The 21,867-nt window shown below is 43.4% G+C and overlaps 1 protein-coding gene across 2 annotated transcripts in view; it reads left to right on the top strand.

The window, feature by feature from the left end:
• LOC124605346 (collagen alpha-1(XVIII) chain-like) overlaps positions 1-21,867 on the top strand; it is a 650,709-nt gene that overhangs the window by 540,616 nt on the left and 88,226 nt on the right. For both annotated transcript variants that reach the window (XM_047136964.1, XM_047136965.1), the window contains exons 14-16: positions 2,237-2,319; positions 9,957-10,106; positions 16,821-16,938. In XM_047136964.1, coding sequence (XP_046992920.1) covers positions 2,237-2,319; positions 9,957-10,106; positions 16,821-16,938 — 351 coding nt within the window. The remainder of the gene's footprint in view (positions 1-2,236; positions 2,320-9,956; positions 10,107-16,820; positions 16,939-21,867) is intronic.

Here is a 21,867-nt window from a genome sequence, read left to right on the forward strand (position 1 = left end):
ATTCAGTCTCGTGGTGAGCACCGGCCATGTTTTGGCTCATCAGTGTATGCGTGCAGGGATGTGGTAATATGAGGTATCAATGGTTGATTGATACAACGACGTTAATATTAATAATACAGAAAATCATGTAGTGTATAACAACTAATGTCGCAAGTTCTATGAGACCATTGTCTGACAATGTTCCATATAGCAAAATTGCAAAATCAGAAATAGAAGCAAAACGTAGAAAGATCTGCAGAGAAATGACATTGGGTGGAGTGACTGACGGTAGAACCTTGACGTATACAACATATTACATACATGTAAGTAGAAAATTCCATTATTGTTCTGCTGTACAACTGATGATCAATCACTACACACAATTAAAGTCGTTAAAACGCGCTTGAAACAATGTTAAGTGAAAAGTCCACGTAATACTGTTTGTAAAAGCAGACGAAGTCAGGCAGAAATTCATAGGAGGAACAGTAGGGAAATGAATTCGTCATTAAAGAAAGCAGCGTACCAAACTTTCGTTCGACACAATCTCGAACACTGTTCGTCAGTCTGGGCCCGTTAGCGGATATGATTAACAAAGAAGACACAGAAGATACAAGGAAGAGCAGTGCATTTCGTCACAGCTTCGTTTAGCAAGAGAGGTCACAGTTCGTAGTGATAGACGGAAAATCATCGAATAGAACAGAATTGATACCTGGCGTTCCGCAAGGTAGTGTCATAGGCCCTCTGCATTTACATAAATGATCTAGCTGATAATCTGAGCAGCCCTCTTAGATTGTTTGCAAGCGATGCTGTAATTTACCGTCTAGTAAAATTATAATACGATCAATTCCAATTACAAAATGATCTAGAGAGAATTTCTGTATGGTGCGAAAAGTGGCAATTGGCACTGAACAAAGAAAAGTGCGAGGTCATCCATATGGGTACTAAAAGAATTCCGATAAATTTTGGGTATACGATAAATCGCACAAATCTAAGGGCTGTCAATTCGACTAAATACCTTCGAATTACAATTACGAGCAACTTAAATTGGAAATGCGACATAGATAATATTGTGGGGAAGGCGAAACAAAGACCGCGCTTTGTTGACAGAAAACTTAGAAGATGCGACAAATCCACTAAAGAGACAGCCTACATTACAGTTGTCCGTCCTCTGCTGGAATATTGCTGCGCGGTGTGGGATCCTTACTAGGTAAGATTGACGGAGGACAGCGAAAAGCCCGTTTCGTGTTATCGCGCAATAGGGGTGAGAGTGTCACTGATATGATACGCGAGTTGGTGTGGCAGTCACTGAAACAAAGGCGGTTTCCTTTGCGGCGAGATCTATTTACGAAATTCCAGTCACCAACTTTCTCTTCCAAATGCAAAAATATTTTGTTGACACCCGCCTACGTAGGGAGAAATGATCATTATAATAAAATAAGAGAAATCAGAGCTCGAACGGAAAGATTTGGGTGTTTCTTTTTCCCACGCGCCATTCGAGAGTGGAATGGTAGAGAAGTAGTATGAAAATGGCTCGATGAACCCTCTGCCAGGCACTTAAGTGTGAATTGCGGACTAACCGTGTAGATGTAGATGTAGATTTAGCGAGGAGGCCACGGGGATGTTCCACAAACGCCAGTGGAAAACGCTACCTCGTATGTCCTTACCCTTAAATGGACACGTAAACACGTGCGGCTTCTCAGCCACTCTTTCACGACAAATTACCAGTATTGTTGTTAAATGCTGTTATTTCAGAAAGACAACGGGGCACACGACGTGCTCCAGCCTGTTTACTACATCTTGTATGACAGTACGTAACCAAAACGTTTAATGACAGATCGAGGAATTTCAGCAACATAGCCTCCCCATTCGCTTGAACTTGATGCTTTGACTTCTGGCTATAGTGTCACTAAATCCATTGATGTATGCCACAACCATTGATAGCGTGCACACATTACAGATGCCGTGTCCCAAACATGCTACGAAACTAGCTATTAGTCACGTGTATTCGAACGCGTTCCTGACTCTTTGTGACGGAGGTTGAGCGGTAACCATCTTAACTCCTCCTGTACTGTCAACAGACAGATGGCTTTCATAGGATATGGTAGCCCAAGTCTCAAAAGATAAATTCTCCCAAAACGTAGAACTTCTTCTGGTTTTAACGAACAAAATCTCCTATAAGAATACCGGCGACATCTTGTACTTCAGGTATGAAATCTAACATGAAAGAGGTTTTTATGTGGCCTCCAATACGTTGCAGGACCTCCAGGGCTTGACGGAGCGGCTGGTCCACCAGGACCCCCAGGACCACCTGGACCGCCCCCGGATGTGGAGGAGCTCAAGGTGGGTCTCCAAAGTTCATCATCCTACTAATTCTGCGTATTGTTTTATAATAATGGGGTTACGAGAGGATCTATAGTTACCTAAGGTGCTACACTATCTTTGCTTTATCTGCATACAGTCTACCACTTATTAAAATATTCCAGATTTTGGTCGAATGAATTACTTTGAGAAATACAATGTTTCGTTCCCATATGTGCAAAACATCTTCAAGAAGGGTCGCAGTTTCAACAAAGTTCCATTACACAACCTGTCTCGGGACTGGCTGAAGTGACATATCTATTCTATATGCTCCCGCACAGAGGTGTGATGTCCCTTCTTTTCTTTTTACCGAAGTGTAACAGAGATCCAACAGATAACTGGCGTGACTGGCAACCACAGTGATGTTACATTTCAGATGATGAAAATCGTGACAGCTGTCTCATAATGATTTATTAATCATGTCAAGTTTCATGACATGGCAAACGCATCAGCAGATAACAAACTATTGACCTAAGGAAGATACAAAAATCGTAACTAGAACTATATTAATTTATATAACGTTGATTAGCAAGTGGCGTACATGGACCATTCAATATATAACGCCCTTAAAATCTCTGTAAAGGTAACTAGTAGAAGTTCCCTATCTTCCTGTACGAAATTGGCGTCATAAAGTATGCAACCATTATGAATAAAACAGCCAATAGATCTAGAGAAATACCTAACCCCAGAAACAAAATATTGTTGAACAAGAACTGCCAAGCATCAGTATTAAAAAAAGTTGGAGTCACGAATGATGGCGGTCGAGTTTAGACTTATGCTGTGCACCTATGTCACGCATTCTCCAACAGCCAGTGAGAGCGTTCAGTAGTGCTCTGAGCGCTCTGCTATGAATGATGTACGTAATGCGAGAATTATACGCTATCGCAGCGAGTTATTTAGTAAATTTTTATTCCATTTGTTGCGAGTTGTCATGGCTGATCATGGTGGTGAGCGACAAATTCTACACAAGCAAGAGAATACATAATTTTCGGGACACACGCTTTCACCGGGCGCAAAGCACGTGTATGCACCTGCCGCAACGTCGCTTAGAACCAGCAACAATGTAATCCCCGTCCTTGTCTCGACCTGCACGTCTCGACCTGCACGAACCACCATCGTTCATGGATCGGACTGTAGTAGAACACAAACAAGCAGGCGCCGTTCCAAGAAGAATGCACAGCAGTGCATGAGCAGAACCAAGGAAGCTAGATCTTAGCAGACACCATAAGATCCCTTATCTGGATAGAATATATGAAGAAGTTGGCAAAGCATAGCCTGCGAAGAATATTACACACTTTTTTTCATACCTAAGAATCCTCGTGCCTCTGTTAGACACAGTATGATGTCGGGATAAGACTCCTTTAATGGTACGATGTTTATAGCATTTGTTGTAACTGTTGCCTAGTAAAATATGTTGGTCAGACAGGCAGAAGTTTTGATTTAGTATTAAGAAAACAGTCTTAATCGCGTTTTTTTATTTATTTAGTGTCGCCTAGCTTCAGCCCGTCGCAGGGGCCATCTTCAGGGCGAACATACTGTGAAATTGCAACATATATCTTGGACAAAACTAATGACAACCATCTTATAAGAGTGGATTACGTAAATATAGTGTTTTACCCCACTGGTCAACTGCTGGTGGCGTCACGTCTACCATGGTGTGACTGGAGACAGTAAAGAATTTACCCTAGGCCTCGGTTTACATAGCAAGCTATGAGCACGTGACCGTAAGCAACGCCTCCAGCAGTGACCAAAGGTAGATGTCTAGAATTAAAAATTGAAGAATAAATACAATTTGTATTAAGTTTACAATTTAAACAAACCATGTTCATTTAAAAAAACACTATTATATAACTAAACATAAAAAAGTATCCAGAATGAGATTTTCACTCTGCAGCGGAGTGTGTGCTGATATGAAACTTACTGACAGATTAAAACTGTGTGCCGGACCGAGACTCGAACTCGGGACCTTTGCCTTTCGCGGGCAAGTGCTTTACCAACAGAGCTACCCAAGCAAATCTCATTCTGGAAACATCCACTCGGCTGTGGCTAAGCCATGTCTCCACAATATCCTTTCTTCCAGGAGTGCTAGTTCTGCTAGGTTCGCAGAAGAGCTTCTGTGAAGTTTGGAAGGTAGGAGACGAGGTACTGGCAGAACTGAAGCTGTGAGGACGGCTCGTAAGTCATGCTTGGGTAGCTCTGTTGGTAGAGCACTTGCCCGCGAAAGGCAAATGTCCCGAGTTCGAGTCTCGATCCGGCACGCAGTTTTACTCTGTCAGTAAGTTTCATAAAAAAAAATATGTGAAAAAACTTTTCAACGTCAAACTTATAAAAGAACGTTAGTAAATTACCTTATCTTCATTAAGCACGAAGTAAATAGAATACAGACATGAATTGTTTCCTTCCCCCATAGTATATTACGAATGAAGATAAGGTAACTTACTAACGTTCTTTTATAAGTTTGACGTTGAAAACTTTTTCACATACTTTTTATGTTTATTTATATAACAGTGTTTTTCAAAATGAACGTAGTTTTTAATTTTTAAGCCTAGACGCCTACCGTTGGTCACCGCTGGAGGCGTTGCTTACGCTCACGTGATTATAGATTGCTATATAAACCCAGGCATAAGGTAAATTCTTTACAGTCTCCTGCCACACCTTGGTAGACGTGACGCCACCAACATTCGACCAGTGGGTAAAACATTATATTTACGTAATCCACTCTTATAAGATGGTTGTCATTAGTTTTGTCTAAGAAATGTATTGTAATTTCACAGTATGTTCGCCCTGAAGATGGCCCCTGCGATGGGCTGAAACCAGTCGGCACTAAATAAATAAAAAAAACGCGATTAAGACTGTTTTCTTAATACTAAGTTAATTTTATATCAATCGCTGTTACTCCACAACCGTGTTGTCCAAACATAGAAGTTTTGATGTTGCATTTAAAGTATATTCTGATAAGACAAACTCAAACCAGCACTCAGTGCACACCTATGTGGTGAGTGACACTCCATTATCAACGTTTCCGAAAATCTAGAAATTTTAGATGAAGGATCTGAGGACAATTTGCTTCATACTTAGAAGAGATACCTTACAACTATTCCCGAGGTTCCTCATAATGAGCTAGTGGAATTGTATCACCATTCCCATTTACCAAATTTTGACTGGTTGCACAAAACATGGACTAGTGATTGTGGTGGTGGGGTTGGGGGTGGGGGTGGGGGGACATAATGAGGTTATCCTTTTGCTGTCCCTTGTATATATATATAGTGTGTGTGTGTGTGTGTGTGTGTGTGTGTGTGTGTGTGTATGTGTGCGTCTGTGTACATGAGGTATCGTTACATTTTAATTCTTGTTGAATTTTTATTGTTTAAACATTTTAAACAGTTAAATTGTTAATGGTGTACAGCAACCAACCACAAACTTGTTTTAGGTTTCTTGATTCAAAAAGTTCCGCTACATGCTTCGAATTCATACAGTTCATCATCAGGCGGATTTCACGCTTTCGTTAAAACATATGATGGGTTAGCTTGCTGATAAGTCGCAGTGAAATGTCCGTCTGGTAAATTTGTTTTTAGTTTTCCTGCAGCGGGTCATATTCGTAAAGTTTGTTGTATTTTTTCAATCAGAATGTGTGTGGCTGGTTGCTGTACGAGGTGCATTCAAGTTCTAAGGCCTCCGATTTTTTTTCTCCGGACTGGAAAGAGATAGAAACATGTGCATTGTTTTAAAATGAGGCTGCATTCATTGTCAATACGTCCCAGAGATGGCAGCACTGTACGGCAGATGGAATTTTACCGCCAGCGGCGGGAATGAGAACTGTTTTAAATACTTAAAATGGCGACGTTTGCCTTACATGAACAGCGTGCAATCATTCGTTTTCTGAATTTGCGTGGTGTGAAACCAATTGAAATCCATCGACAGTTGAAGGAGACATGTGGTGATGGAGTTACGGATGTGTCGAAAATGCGTTCGTGGGTGCGACAGTTTAATGAAGGCAGAACATCGTGTGACAACAAACCGAAACAACCTCGGGCTCGCACAAGCCGGTCTGGCGACGTGATCGAGAAAGTGGAGAGAATTGATATGGGGGATCGCCGAATGACTGTTGAACAGATCGCCTCCAGAGTTGGCATTTCTGTGGGTTCTGTGCACACAATCCTGCATGACGACCTGAAAATGCGAAAAGTGTCATCCAGGTGGGTGCCACGAATGCTGACAGACGACCACATGGCTGCCCGTGTGGCATGTTGCCAAGCAATGTTGACGCGCAACGACAGCGTGAATGGGACTTTCTTTTCGTCGGTTGTGACAATGGATGAGACGTGGATGCCATTTTTCAATCCAGAAACAAAGCGCCAGTCAGCTCAATGGAAGCACACAGATTCACCGCCACCAAAAAAATTTCGGGTAACCGCCAGTGCTGAAAAAATGATGGTGTCCATGTTCTGGGACAGCGAGAGCGTAATCCTTACCCATTGCGTTCCAAAGGGCACTACGGTAACAGGTGCATCCTACGAAAATGTTTTGAAGAACAAATTCCTTCCTGCACTGCAACAAAAACGTCCGGGAAGGGCTAAGCGTGTGCTGTTTCGCCAAGACAACGCACCCGCACATCGAGCTAACGTTACGCAACAGTTTCTTCGTGATAACAACTTTGAAGTGATTCCTCATGCTCCCTACTCATCTGACCTGGCTCCTAGTGACTTTTGGCATTTTCCAATAATGAAAGACACTCTCCGTGGCCGCACATTCACCAGCCGTGCTGCTATTGCCTCAGCGATTTTTCAGTGGTCAAAACAGACTCCTAAAGAAGCCTTCGCTGCTGCCATGGAATCATGGCATGAGCGTTGTGAAAAATGTGTACGTCTGCAGGGCGATTAGGTCGAGAAGTAACGCCAGTTTCATCGATTACGGGTGAGTAGTTAATTAGAAAAAAAATAGGAGGCCTTAGAATTTGAATGCACCTCGTATAACACAACAATTTATTTCACATAATATGCGGTTTTCAACCATGTCTTTATTTGAGAAAACAGCATTATTTTAAACACTCTCGTCGCATAAATATTTTAGTACGGGCGTGAAAGTTGTGGTTCTCGTACGCCCAAATCAATATATCATCATCGACTAGGGATCATGAGACTAAAATAAGCATTTTTTCCCTTTTTTTGGGTCACTGACAGTCTGACTAGTTTGATGCAGCCTGCGATGACTTCACGTCCAGTTCCAATTTGTTCATGTGAGAGTAGCACTAACACTCAACGTCCACAGTTATTTGTTGACTATATTGCAATCCTGTCTCCCCCAACTATTTTCCCCTGCTACAGCTCTCTCTAAAACTACGAAAGTTACTCCCTAACGTCTTAACAAACGTTCTATGATCCTGTCAGTTCTTCTAGTCAGTGTTTTCCACATATTTGTTTCTGCCGATTTTGCAGAGGACATCCTAATTTCTTACCTTATCAGTGCATCCAATTTTCTATATCCTTTTGTAGCATTTCGTAAAGTTCGTTGTAGTTTTTCAATCAGAATGTATGTGGTTGGTTGCTGTATAACATCAACAATTTATTTCACATAATACACAGTTTTCAACCACGTCTTTATCTGACAAAATAGCATTATTTTAATTGCCTTGTTTTTCGCTTTTCCCGGAGTTCTTGATTGACTAATAGGGATGGAGGTTATTGCTGAAACAACTAGTTTTCGGTTACATCGTTTTTTTTTTTTTCAACGGCAATTTAAGCTGACTGTTAAAACCGCTCAAAATAATCAGTTTCTGAAATCACCGATTTTCGGGTTTTTATTCCTATTACTTCCTTTAATAAACGCAGAAATCGATCAAAGATTGAAAAATTTTGACTCCCTCACTTTCAAGATACATAGAATGAAAATACCAAATAGGCAAATGAAAGAAACTTAGTCCCTCCACCATCCGCTGGTTTTCTCGAAAAATGATAAGTGGTTTAACGCTACAAAAAAATCATAAGTATTTTCCTACTGATTCTAACTTTTCGAAACTCTGCTCAGAAATCACGTTTTAATTGCCTATCATATCATTATTTAGGCTTTACGAATAGTCAGTGCTAAAGGGTGAAAACTGAGGTTCAAGAACTCTATTTTTCGTGTTAATTTGTCCTCTATGAAGGGCTACAAGTAGGTAAAGGCATATTATATAGACACAGGCAGCAGATCAGATACTTTCTATCTTTATCGTAAAGTAAGAATGAATTGTTAAATTTTAAGTTTTCTCCTCATACGATGTTGCAAGTTTGTTGAGGCTCCTCCGGTTTTTAAGCTTTTAAAGCATTGCTTTGATATATATGGGAAAAGCGATCAGTGCTGTCTCAATAAAAATGCCGATAGAAATGTACAACAAACACATTCCATAATAATTGGTACAGCGTTGCTATGACAATAATGTACCTGTTATTTTTTTTTTTTTTTTTTTTGCACTATGGGACTTAACAGCTGTGGTCATCAGTCCCGTAGAACTTAGAACTACTTAAACCTAACTAACCTAAGGACATCACACACATCCATGCCCGAGGCAGGATTCGAACCTGCGACCGTAGCAGTCGCACGGTTCCGGACTGCGCGCCTAGAACCGCGAGACCACCGCGGCCGGCAATGTACCTGTTACCATGTAACAAGGCCTATTAGATGATATGTGTGCATGGTCTTCACTGTTACTGCACTTTGTAAAATATTTCCAGAATAGGAGTGGTGCCATTCTGTAATACGACGACGACAATGAGACGGGGCAGGTCTTACACATTGCATGTGCACATAAATCATTTAATGGCTATAGTACACCGTAACAGGTACACTATTGTCACAGCAATGCTGTACCATTTCTTATGTCACGTGTTTGTTGCTCATTTCTACCGGCATTGTTATTAAAACAGCACTGATCGCTTTTCCCATTTCTATTGTAACGCAATATTTCAAAGCAATGCAAATTTGACATATACACTTTCTTTAATTAAGGTTTATTTGAAAATGAACAATTTTAGCACTGCTCCTATGGCTAGTTGATTTTTCGGTTTTTTATCCGGTTATTAGTAAAAAATAAAAACCACCTGTTATAACCGAAGCCAAACATAGGCCTATTCCAAAAAATCACGGTTTTTCAGAACCAATACACCAGTATCGATTTTGACCGGCCGAGTTTTCCCATTCCCGTTCACTACTATAAAATGCTGTTCCATGCTGCGCTGTGATTCAGTGTCCATGTTAAAGTGTAGGTCCCTGGATAATTGGTTGGTTAAGTCAGTTCGAAGATATGAGGCAGGCAAGGGCATACCACTAGGACCATTCCTAGTAAAGCACCGTGGTGTTCAAAGTAACCTTAGCATTGATAACAGCTTTACTGCTAACCATGACAATGTTGTACCAGACACACATAACGTAAACAGGCACGTCTCCCTCGTTCTGTATGCAAATGTTACATGCTTGAGAACTGCTAATATTTCTATGAAACATCCTTTGTTCATACAATGGCTTGCAAAGTATATCTGCTATGTAGATGTAGATGCTGTAAAATTTATGTGGTGTCTTGGCGCCCTTGTTTTCAGCTCTGTCGTTGTTACTGTGTAATAAGTAGTGGTGTGTGGTGTGTGCAGAAGCTGGCGGTTGCCGGACCGCCGGGCCCAGCGGGAGAGAAGGGAGAGGTGGGACTTCCCGGACTGCCTGGAGCGGCGGGCGAGCAGGGGCCAGCGGGCGAGGCTGGACCTCCAGGCCTGGACGGCGCGCCTGGACTCCCCGGAGCACAGGTAACTGCCGCACTGTAATGCCGCCCATTCGCAGCTCGACTGGTTCGCCGACCCGTCTGACTGTGTGTGGGCAACACAGTGACTGCATGGCAGACCCTGCCTGCCTGCACTGACATGGTATGTGCCGGCAGGTAACACTCAGGGCTACCAGCTAGAGGTCTGCCGGCAATCCAACACAACCGTAAAGTCGCCCACACACAAGTGAACGGATTGAGGCTAACCCATGTGGCAGGGGTGGATGGCCGACTGGTTGGCCTGTGTATGGATGCCTTAAGCCAGGGCTTCCCAACCTTTTCAGCTGGTGGACCCCTTCTTCAGTCGAAAATCCATGGCGGGCCCCTAGTCTGTTCCCAATGACCCCCCATCCCCCCCACCCCGAAGTATCAATAGTCTTTGGTTTAGAGATGAATGAAAACAACTTGAAGTTCAAAAATCGACTTATGAAATAGGTAGTGCACTGACAAAGCAAGTTTTACATTTAATGATGCCTGGGGCCGCATACGTGCCAGCGAGTGCTGTGATTGGTCGACAAAGCTCGCTCCGCGCATGCGTAAAAGGTTTCAACGCATCTACCGCCGTGAGCCGGCGCACAAACGACCTCCGTATTGTTGCGAAACATTCGATCAGAGAAGCCGCATTCTCCGGCACTAAACTGTGTATGCGTTCTCACTTAGGAACCGCAAAGGCTGCCTGGGAGTGCGACCTGAAGTAGAAGTACACATTTTTGTCACACGAAAAAAAGTGCTGAATTTGATTTTCACATTTTTATTCAATAATTTTACTCATTATTTTTCACGATTTCATGAAGGGTGGCCACGGACCCCCTATAAAGAGCCGGCGGACCCCTAAGGGGTCCGCAGACCACACGTTGGGAAGCCCTGCCTTAAGCCATCCAGCTGCCTGCAATGCCTCCAGATGATCTTCAGAGCATTCTTGTGTACTCACTCCACCACCATCACTGGTACAGGTACCAGGTAGCCGCCAGACTGCAGGCTGTAGTCTACAGGCGAGGAGGAATGGAAATGAGCCTCATGTCTCCCAAAAATTTTACTAGAAGTATTTTTATTTTTACATGCATAAATTTCCAAAATTTTCAGCTATTGAAGAAAATGGTACCAAAAGAATGAAGGCTCTCCAAAGCAGTAACAAATTTTATACAGGATGAGTCACTAATTATTGCCACCAAGAATAACTCCGAAAGTATGATAGGAGCTGAAAAGTTTGTGAGACCGAAGTTGCATGAACAATGGGGGCCATAATATGACATTGGTTTTTTGTTGCTAGGTGAGGTCGCTAGGTGAGATACGAAGTTCAACTTTGTTTTTGAAATGGGATGCTATAGTTAGTGCTTATTTTCTGATAGCTGCTATCGAGAGGAATCCAATCATGTGTAACAGTAAGGTCTTTGAAGGTCTAAAAGGTGGCATGAACGTCCATTTAGAGAAGGTGTTCAGAGTGATGACCATTGGTATCTGTGCAGTGCTGCAATCTTCTTATCATGGATTGAGTGGTATTCCTTATCACATTGGCACTTTCCGGAGCGCATGCTCTGACAATTCTCCCTCGCATATCTTCAGGTGTAGTTGGAACGTCTTTATAAACAATGTCTTTTACGAATCCCTACAAGAAAAAAATCCAGAGCCGTCAAGTCTGGCGAACGAGCCGGCCACGACGCATCTCCTCCGCGTCCAATCCAATGATTTGGGAATTGTCTCTGCAACTCATTTCTAGCCATCAGCGAAAAATGTGCCGGACACCCATCGTGTTGATACCACATTCTGTTCCTTATTCCTAAAGGTATTTCTTCCAATAACAGACCTAATGTTTCTTGCAGGAATGTGGTGTACTTACTACCATTAAGATATCCTTCGATGAAATAGGGGCCTATAATTCTGTCCTCCAGAATCCCATACCATAGGCTACATTCACCGACCTCGGTTTTTTGTGTGCAACGTGCCGCAGCCGACATGAATTTTGAGTTGCCCAGTAACGCATGTTATGCAAATTAAAATTTCCATAGTTTGTGAATGTTGCGTTATCAGTAAATAAAATCAAATTAATAATTGTGTCATCCCTCTGAATCTGAAGTGGGGCCCATCGGCAGAATTCAATGCGACACATACGATCCGTACCAGTTAATTCTTGGTGGAGACTGATATACACTCCTGGAAATTGAAATAAGAACACCGTGAATTCATTGTCCCAGGAAGGGGAAACTTTATTGACACATTCCTGGGGTCAGATACATCACATGATCACACTGACAGAACCACAGGCACATAGACACAGGCAACAGAGCATGCACAATGTCGGCACTAGTACAGTGTATATCCACCTTTCGCAGCAATGCAGGCTGCTATTCTCCCATGGAGACGATCGTAGAGATGCTGGATGTAGTCCTGTGGAACGGCTTGCCATGCCATTTCCACCTGGCGCCTCAGTTGGACCAGCGTTCGTGCTGGACGTGCAGACCGCGTGAGACGACGCTTCATCCAGTCCCAAACATGCTCAATGGGGGACAGATCCGGAGATCTTGCTGGCCAGGGTAGTTGACTTACACCTTCTAGAGCACGTTGGGTGGCACGGGATACATGCGGACGTGCATTGTCCTGTTGGAACAGCAAGTTCCCTTGCCGGCCTAGGAATGGTAGAACGATGGGTTCGATGACGGTTTGGATGTACCGTGCACTATTCAGTGTCCCCTCGACGATCACCAGTGGTGTACGGCCAGTGTAGGAGATCGCTCCCCACACCATGATGCCGGGTGTTGGCCCTGTGTGCCTCGGTCGTATGCAGTCCTAATTGTGGCGCTCACCTGCACGGCGCCAAACACGCATACGACCATCATTGGCACCAAGGCAGAAGCGACTCTCATCGCTGAAGACGACACGTCTCCATTCGTCCCTTCATTCACGCCTGTCGCGACACCACTGGAGGCGGGCTGCACGATGTTGGGGCGTGAGCGGAAGACGGCCTAACGGTGCGTGGGACCGTAGCCCAGCTTCATGGAGACGGTTGCGAATGGTCCTCGCCGATACCCCAGGAGCAACAGTGTCCCTAATTTGCTGGGAAGTGGCGGTGCGGTCCCCTACGGCACTGCGTAGGATCCTACGGTCTTGGCGTGCATCCGTGCGTCGCTGCGGTCCGGTCCCAGGTCGACGGGCACGTGCACCTTCCGCCGACCACTGGCGACAACATCGATGTACTGTGGAGACCTCACGCCCCACGTGTTGAGCAATTCGGCGGTACGTCCACCCGGCCTCCCGCATGCCCACTATACGCCCTCGCTCAAAGTTCGTCAACTGCACATACGGTTCACGTCCACGCTGTAGCGGCATGCTACCAGTGTTAAAGACTGCGATGGAGCTCCGTATGCCAAGGCAAACTGGCTGACACTGACGGCGGCGGTGCACAAATGCTGCGCAGCTAGCGCCATTCGACGGCCAACACCGCGGTTCCTGGTGTGTCCGCTGTGCCGTGCGTGTGATCATTGCTTGTACAGCCCACTCGCAGTGTCCGGAGCAAGTATGGTGGGTCTGACACACCGGTGTCAATGTGTTCTTTTTTCCATTTCCAGGAGTGTAGTAAGGGTGATATTTATGGCGATGCAGAACGCGAACAACACTACTCTGTCTCGTGCCAGATTCCCTTGCTATTTGACGCGAATTAACACAAGAATCTCGAACCACAGTGGCAAGAGTACCAATTTCCGTTTCCTCGTTAGTAACTTTCGTTTGCCGAATATGTTTCTGATGCGTTGAAGATCCAGCTGTTCTCAATTTATCATACACATATTTAAATGTACGACGTGAGGGTCAGTACGTTGAGGATACCTTTCAGTGTATAAGTCTCTAGCTCTCACTGATTTTCGTTGGCATTCTCCGTAAATGAGAAGCATATCAACTTGTTCTTCGAAGGAATGCATCATTCACATTCGCCTAATTTCGACGATACAAGTGTTACCGTTCCTATTAGTGTTGTATTGCGAAACCGTCGAACGGTGTTTACATGTCAATGGCACATTAGGTGCATACGCCGTATTTGGCGAATATTTGCTATTTACATGATATACGAGAGAGAATTGTCAGAGCATGTGCTTCGATAAGTGTCGAAGTGATAAGGAATACCATTCACTCCATGATAAGAAGTTTGCAGCACTGCATTTATACCAGTGGTTATCACTTCGAACACCTGTAAATGGACGTTCATGCCACCTTCTCGACCTTCGTTGACCTTCAAAGACCTTACTGTTACACATCATTGGATTCGTCTCGATAACCGCTGTCAGAAAATAAGTACTAAACTACAGCATCCCATTTAAAAAAAAAACGAAGTTGACCTTCATATCTCTGACGCGACCTCACCTAGCAACAAAACACGAACGTCATATTATGATCCCGTTGTGCCATGCAACATCTGTCCCACCAACTTTTCAGCTACTAGCATACTTTCGAAATTATTCTAGATGGCAAAAGTTAGTGACTCACACTGTATAATTATACGCTATGTTTCGTACAGGATATCAGTTGCTTTTTTGAAGGCGAATTCATGTGGATGGGCTTGCAACTCGACAAATTATAGAAAAGACTCCAGCCAGGTAGGGGGTATCCATTTATAGTGTTACAAATATTTAGATTTATCATTACGCTGGACATGTGATACTGAAACTGATGTGACGATGATTGAGGTGGCAAAAGAAGGCAATCACAAATCTACAAAATGTAAACACTAATAAGTTCATTTACAATATGTTCACATAATGACTGAGTTATACATAACGTTGAAATGCTGTGAGGTCCTTTTGTGGTGCTGAGTCATATACGAAGAGAGTAATGTTCTCGATAGAAACGAATAGTCTAGAATGCTGATGCCGCTAGATGTCACTGATAACTAACAACACTTAGTATCGTCATGATGCGTTGATGTAATTTTCCGACTGCAGTCTTCCATATTAAGGTTGATAAGTTTGTAGATTCACCGAGTCTCGGTCGAAGCTCTGAATTACGGCTGCTTAAAAAGATGCGTTAGCCAATCAGAGTCACAGGCAGTAAGGTCATGGGTATTTGGCGTCCTCTGGTGGCATCTATGTGTTCCCCCCTCCCGTCACAGAAACAGCAAGCGATGGAGAGGAAGGCGGAGGTTTAAAAGTTCCGTATCCTGAGTAGCTGTAATACTGCAAATGCAATGTTATATCTTTCAAAATTCGACAGCAAAACTTCAAGGATGGATTCCTCATGTACGAAGAATAAAAAACGTCTAGTACACGTAGCCTCTGAAATGCATTCCTTAAGAGATATGAGCACCTCTTTATCTTCGACGCGGTAAAATATATCTCTTCTACTGCAAGCTCTTTGCTTTCCATATTTTGAGAGGAGATAGAATGGACCAAAACAAGAAAAATGTCAAGTAAACATGGATTCTAAATTGCATACCTTAAGAGCTATGACGACTTGTTCAACAAAAGAGATGTCGTTCATACTAGCGAAGATCAAGAAGTGATCATAACTGTTCAGGAGTGCGCTTTAGATCCCAAGTTCAAAAGAAGTTTTTTCTTGTTTCGGTCAATAATACTTCATCTCAAAACGTGGAAAGCAAAGAGCTTGCAATAGAAGAGATGTGTTTTATAGTATTGAAGATGAAGAGGTGCTCGTAGCTCCTGAGGTATGCATTTGAGAGCCCATATTTACTAGACTTTTTTGCTTCTTGTTATATGAGGAATCCATTCCTGGAGCTGAGTTTTGAAATATCCTGTATATTTAAACTATCAGTTTGAGTGGCGGAGAAAGCAGAGGAACAGCGTGGAGTACATTTGGTCTTACATGGCCTTCAATGGGTTGTCAGTGTGATTTTGCACAAAGGCGGACTCCTGTAAACGTAAAGTACCTATGTGAATAGCTGTAACTGGCTGGAAGAAGTAAATGGATGAGGTGGCGTAAAGGTGACTCACACAGTCACATAGGACTCAGAAAGCTACGTAGGAGAGGCAACAGCCTGGTTCGGCTAGTAACTTCAGTGCGCAACCCGGCAGGCTGGGAATGCGACTGGCTGGCGAGGAAGTCCCCACATGGCACGACCAGGCAGGACTTCTGGGTTATCGTCAGCTGCATACTGTACGGGCCAGGCTGCGAGATGCATGCTGAAACCTGCACCTTGCATGAGTGTGTTTGCAGCTACTCCAACACCTAGCATTCAGTTTAAGACCTGAGTCGGTGGCAAGGAACGTGCCTTTGTCCCTTCCAGGCGGTGGATACCGTTCTGCGTTTTTCATTTGTGAGATGACTTGGCATAGGTTTGGACATCTGATACAGAGACAAGTGTCTTCATCCCCAGTTCTCCTACGCACAAAAATTCTCCCCGTTTGCAATTCGCCCAAGCCACAATGGCAGTGGCGACTCTTACCTCCGTAAAAAAAAAAAAAAAAAAAAAAAAAAAAAAAAAAAAAAAAAAAAAAAAAAAAAAAAACCTTAGGTTTCGACGCGGCTACTATTGGCCACTGCCTTGAGACCACCCATAGAGTGCACATTCTGCTGAGATGACGCAGCAACAATACTGAGTCCTCATCTCAGACACTGAACTATAAACAGTTTAAGCATTTGATACGCAGTTCGCTCTGAACTCTTTTATGCTCCAGTCCCAAGCGCGATCACATACATACGTGTTGCTGCTGACAGCTAGCTAAACCACGTTTCTTCATCTGCGGCGTTGTTTTTGCAGGGACCTCCTGGGCCTCAGGGTCCCGCAGGACCGAAAGGCGACCAGGGAGCGCCGGGCTTGGACGGCACCCCGGGGATACCAGGAGCTGACGGCAAGGACGGCGCCAAAGGAGACAGGGGTGAGTCTAGAGTAGGGAGCACATCTTCTATTTGTGTAGAGATCCCAGAATGAAAAAATTTCGTGCAACAATAAATTCCCTATCGACAGATGTAGAAATTTGTTATGTTTTGTCATCTTAGGACATTTTACTAGTAACGCTGTTTTTGTTTTCGTTGTTTTCGTCGTTGTTGTTGTTGTTGTTATTGAAGATGACGATGATGATGGAGGCGCTTAAACTTCTACAAACGAAGGTCAACGTAAATTAATTACATAACGACTAAACGTCAATGAAAAAGACAAATAATAAAATGATAATGACTATGATGATTAATGTACTCATAATGTCATTCACCCTAATAATAATGTAGACGTCAAATCTGACGAGAAAAACTACTATGGCGTGTCACTCATCTCGACAACACACAAGTTCCTCTCTAAAGCCCTTCAGACCTTGGAAGGTAAACAACTTGTGTAAGTGGCGTGGATAAAAGGACGCTATGTGCAAGAAGCATGAAGCGCCCTTTGAATGTATCCTGATAGCTAAAAGAGCCACGCGCACTTAGAATAAGAAAATGCTACTTGACACTGAAATCAATATAAAAGATAGGGTCGCCACCAACTCTAGCCACACGACAAAGAAGAAGTAGCACTGAGTCGGAAAATTACTTAATTTATTAATAAGAAAAACTCACAAAAGAACATTCATTGTAAAGTCATTGATAGAGAATGGGATGTAGTTATTAATATGATCCAGGTATTCTTCCCGTGAATCAAATATTGAGTAAAGTAAATAGGTCGTGAACACCATGCGTAAGTGCAGCCTGCAGCAAGATTCGTGAAAACACGATCTATTCCAGAGCATTTGTTTCAGATAAAAAAAGGGACACTAATCACTACACCTGTGCACATGGAAACGCTATTGGTGGGCCAACAAGGAAAATTACAAGGTAAATGGCGAAGGTAACGGCGACGTAACATCGGTACACAAGATAAGATTGAAGGCAAAATTATTTATTACTTAAAACATTGATGTAGTGCATCTATAGACTGCTGTTGCATGCTAACTATGTACAATTGCTTGTGAAATACTATACGTTTCATAACAGACTCGCGTGCCCACTCGGTCCGCGGAGACAATTTCTATGGACCGTGGCCAAATTTTAATCACATGAGACAAAGAAAATTCACAAATACACAAAAATTACCAAGATCCGGAAAAGATTAGAAGCATACACACACAGTTGTAGGCACATAAACATTCACACTGAACCGAGGGCACTTCAACATATGCAACTCCTTTGTGCTGTGTTCCTCTCACGGATCAAAGTCAAGACTGCATTGGGAATCAAACTGAAAGTCTACAAAAGCCTTGCATTCCCTGCTGCAACCCAGCAAGTAAATCTTTATAAGACGAAATTCGAGACCAAAAGCTAAAAGCTCCCCTCTCTATGTGACAACGCGCCACGCGGTCAGTCCAACTCACCCTTCTTCAACTGGAGCACAGCTGTGTACGCTTCCCGTACCGGCGGCAGACTGCCTCCCGCTTCTCCAGCCTCTTCCACGCTCCGCGTGGACCGGAAAACCCCAGGATGCCATCTCCGCCACCAACCTACCGCAGGTGGATTTCTCCCAAGTAACGGAAACCTCTTTGCCGACTTGACCACTACGAGAGTTGGCAATGAAAGGTGGCTACAGGACCCTTTCACTTGGCTTACAACAGGGAGAATATCGAGATAAAGTCGCTCTTGTGCCTTGAAAGTCATCAACCTTGCATCTGTTCTTTTACATCTGCAGTCTACAAACGAGAAGTTCATTGAGATCTTTGTTGATTTCAATAAAGTCTACGACTCAGATGACAGAAACATTTTACTCCAATTCACGAGAGGAATTGAATCAGATAACAGAAAAGAAGGGACTAACCAACAAATTCTGAATTCTAGAGGAGATATATTAGATTCCAAAAACATAACGATAGATTTTTGGAAAGGAAGTGGTGTTTCACCTTTATCTTCAACAGCAAAATCGTCCAGGAGTTGCACATAAACTACGTCATGAAGGGCTCAAGAACGGCGTAACAAGGCTACATGAGAACAGACCAGACATCGACTGCTTCTGCTTAACTTCCGTAGATGCGATCTTTTCTGATTTTCTGGGCACAGCCACAGAACAAATTAAACAACTCACAACCTTTGAGTCCAACAGAGAAATGCGTCTATATCATTCATCAACCAAACGCTAAATGTAGATCAGTGAAAAATCAAGTGGGCAGAAAAGTTCAGGGGCCTAGGAGAGTGGACAACACTGATATCGCCGAAAAAGAAATTTTCAGATCAAGGATCAACAAGATGGACGTGGATTCCATCCGACTAGAATTGTTTACGGCCAAACGCTCCACGTCGTTTAACGCAAAGCCCAGACATGATTTTGCAGTCTTTTGTCCAGAGACACTGTGTGCAGTAGAATGTCTCGCTCCGAACAGGAAAGGTCTGAACAAGAAGTAAGAAGCCAACGGGAAACAGACCTTAAACACGAACTCAGTCCCAGTAAAACAGAGAAGAGAGTGTAGAAGACGGCAAAACGAAAAATTGTTCTTGCATGTGACAACACGATGAGAAAAAGGATTGTTTACTACTGCAAGTTGTGACTATTAGGAGACCGTAAGTAGAGTTAGTACTGTGTCAGGAGGCACTGTGGCGAAATAAATAAAAAAAATTAAATTTATTGGTTTTTTGAAAAGAGGAAAAATTATGGATATGGAGCTGTAAATTTAGAATGTTTGAAAGGCTTTTTTTTTTTTTTTCACGGACTGTATTGACCGGCTTGAATGCGGACAAATTCAGTGCTGCGTGAAATTTTACCTGTAATATAATTTACCATTCCGATTAATTACATTTTGAATTCTACGTCATTGTTGATTTGATCAGAGTTCTCACCTTAGACGTAGAATTAGTCCTTCTGCCACAATATTAATTCGTTAGTCACCATCGGTGTTCTTCTCTTTGTTGACCGTGTGTATCTTCCTGAGTCGGCATCGGTTCACTTCACGAAGACGATGGAAACCAAGGAATACAATGCTACGTCACTTTAAATAATTCTCGTAAAACTTAGATACTTCTCACTATTTTTTATTCACAACACAATAAGACTTGCTGTGCTCGTCGCACAAACCATAATTACTATATGGCTGCCTTTCCGCACACTCCAAAAATTACGTCCATCCTCCACAAGCCAACAATCGAAAGTGTCCCTTAGCTCCTTCTTGGAGTATGAAACAAAAGAGAATCCAATGTGAACATTACAAAGATTATAATCTACATGCCTCTCAATTTAATCTTTGGCGCAGCCTTTAAGGTATTGTATGTCTCTGCGTCAGAATGCGTCATTACAGCACTCTCCCAGTTCGCGCCTTCCCAGTTTTCATAGGAAGGATGGTAGTGACCTGTGGTCGCTGGTAGGCGCAGTGAAAGAAGATTCGGAATTAGTTATTTATTTCCATAAAAATACAGGTAGCGTTTTGACTCGTGCTTGGCATCGTCTGTCAATACGTGATGAGGAAACGCCTCGTAAGCGGCCTCCAGCCGCTCAAGGCGGCTGACACCGCACACTTCGACCCACACTGATGCACAAGAGGTTCGCCGCTCGCGGTGGCCCCGGCACGGGCTGTACCGCCAGGCTGCGCCAGTGACTGACGGCGGCGCGTGTATTGAACTTCCACACTCTGACTTGGGAGGTGCTCTGTCTCCTCCCGCTCACCACCCTTCTTCGTCATCCGTCGTACCGCGACGACGGTTGTCGAGTAGCTGTGAAATTCAACGATATGGGCCTGCCGTCCAAGTGGGCCCTACTCAGTCCGCCGGAATCTCAGAAACGCTGGTGTCCTGATCCTGGTGGGAAGGGAAGACCTCCAGGTCCTCCCATCTGCGACAGTGGCAGACTGTGGTGTTCAACTCTGCAAATGGTGATTATGTCGAGGTAGCCATCTCTACTAGTAGTGGCTGATGTTGCGTGTACTGCGCAGGAAATCTACAACAGACTTTGAAAGGTGTCTACTGGGGCGCACTTGTGAGTGGCGCCCGAGTGTGATAAGAGTATTAAAGTAAATTAAAATGAAACTAGCATACTATAAACGATGTATGTCTCTGATAGGCTTTATAAAGCGAATCGCTGACTGCACGACGCAGAGTCAAAGATACTGCTTCTGGTCTGAGATTGTAGTGTTGGAGCAAGAGAGTGCGCTGGGCGCATGTTGTAGGCCGTTGCCTGTGAGCGAAAGACGATGGAGTAGGCAGTTTTTGCGGTGTGCTGTGTGAAGCCACCATGTGTTAGATTGAGGTAGGTATGTCAATATTGTTGAACATGGAAGCAGAAGACTACCTGCAAGCAAGGTTAAGATGTTAAACAATTCTGATTTTTGTTTTTCCAGCGCGTTAGAGTTGATGAGTTGGCTGATAATTTGTAATTGTTGAGTAACCCCAGAACGTACGTAAGCTGATTTGATAAAAAGGCTAGTTAGATATTTCGCTTTTGTAATTTTTGGTTCAAATGGTTCAAATGGCTCTGAGCACTATGGGACCTAACATCTTAGATCATCAGTCCCCTAGAACTTAGAACTACTTAAACCTAACTAACCTAAGGACATCACACGCATCCATGCCCGAGGCAGGATGCGAACCTGCGACCGTAGCAGTCGCGCGGCTCCGGACTGAGCGCCTAGAACCGCGAGACCACCGTGGCCGGCCTTGTAATTTTTCTATGATTTGTTAACAGAACTATATATAATTTGATGATTTGCATTTATGCCGGTTTAGTGAGGTTAGATAATACTTGCTGTGTAAATCTCATTGTTTGTGGATCAGTTAGTAAATACGATATATTATTCCAACCAATATAACTTAATTTGTCAAATGTTTTTGAAAAGCAAAACTTAACTTGCAATATAATTTTGCCA

This window comes from Schistocerca americana, chromosome 3 (genome assembly GCF_021461395.2).
Source record: "Schistocerca americana isolate TAMUIC-IGC-003095 chromosome 3, iqSchAmer2.1, whole genome shotgun sequence".
Taxonomy (NCBI): domain Eukaryota; kingdom Metazoa; phylum Arthropoda; class Insecta; order Orthoptera; family Acrididae; genus Schistocerca; species Schistocerca americana.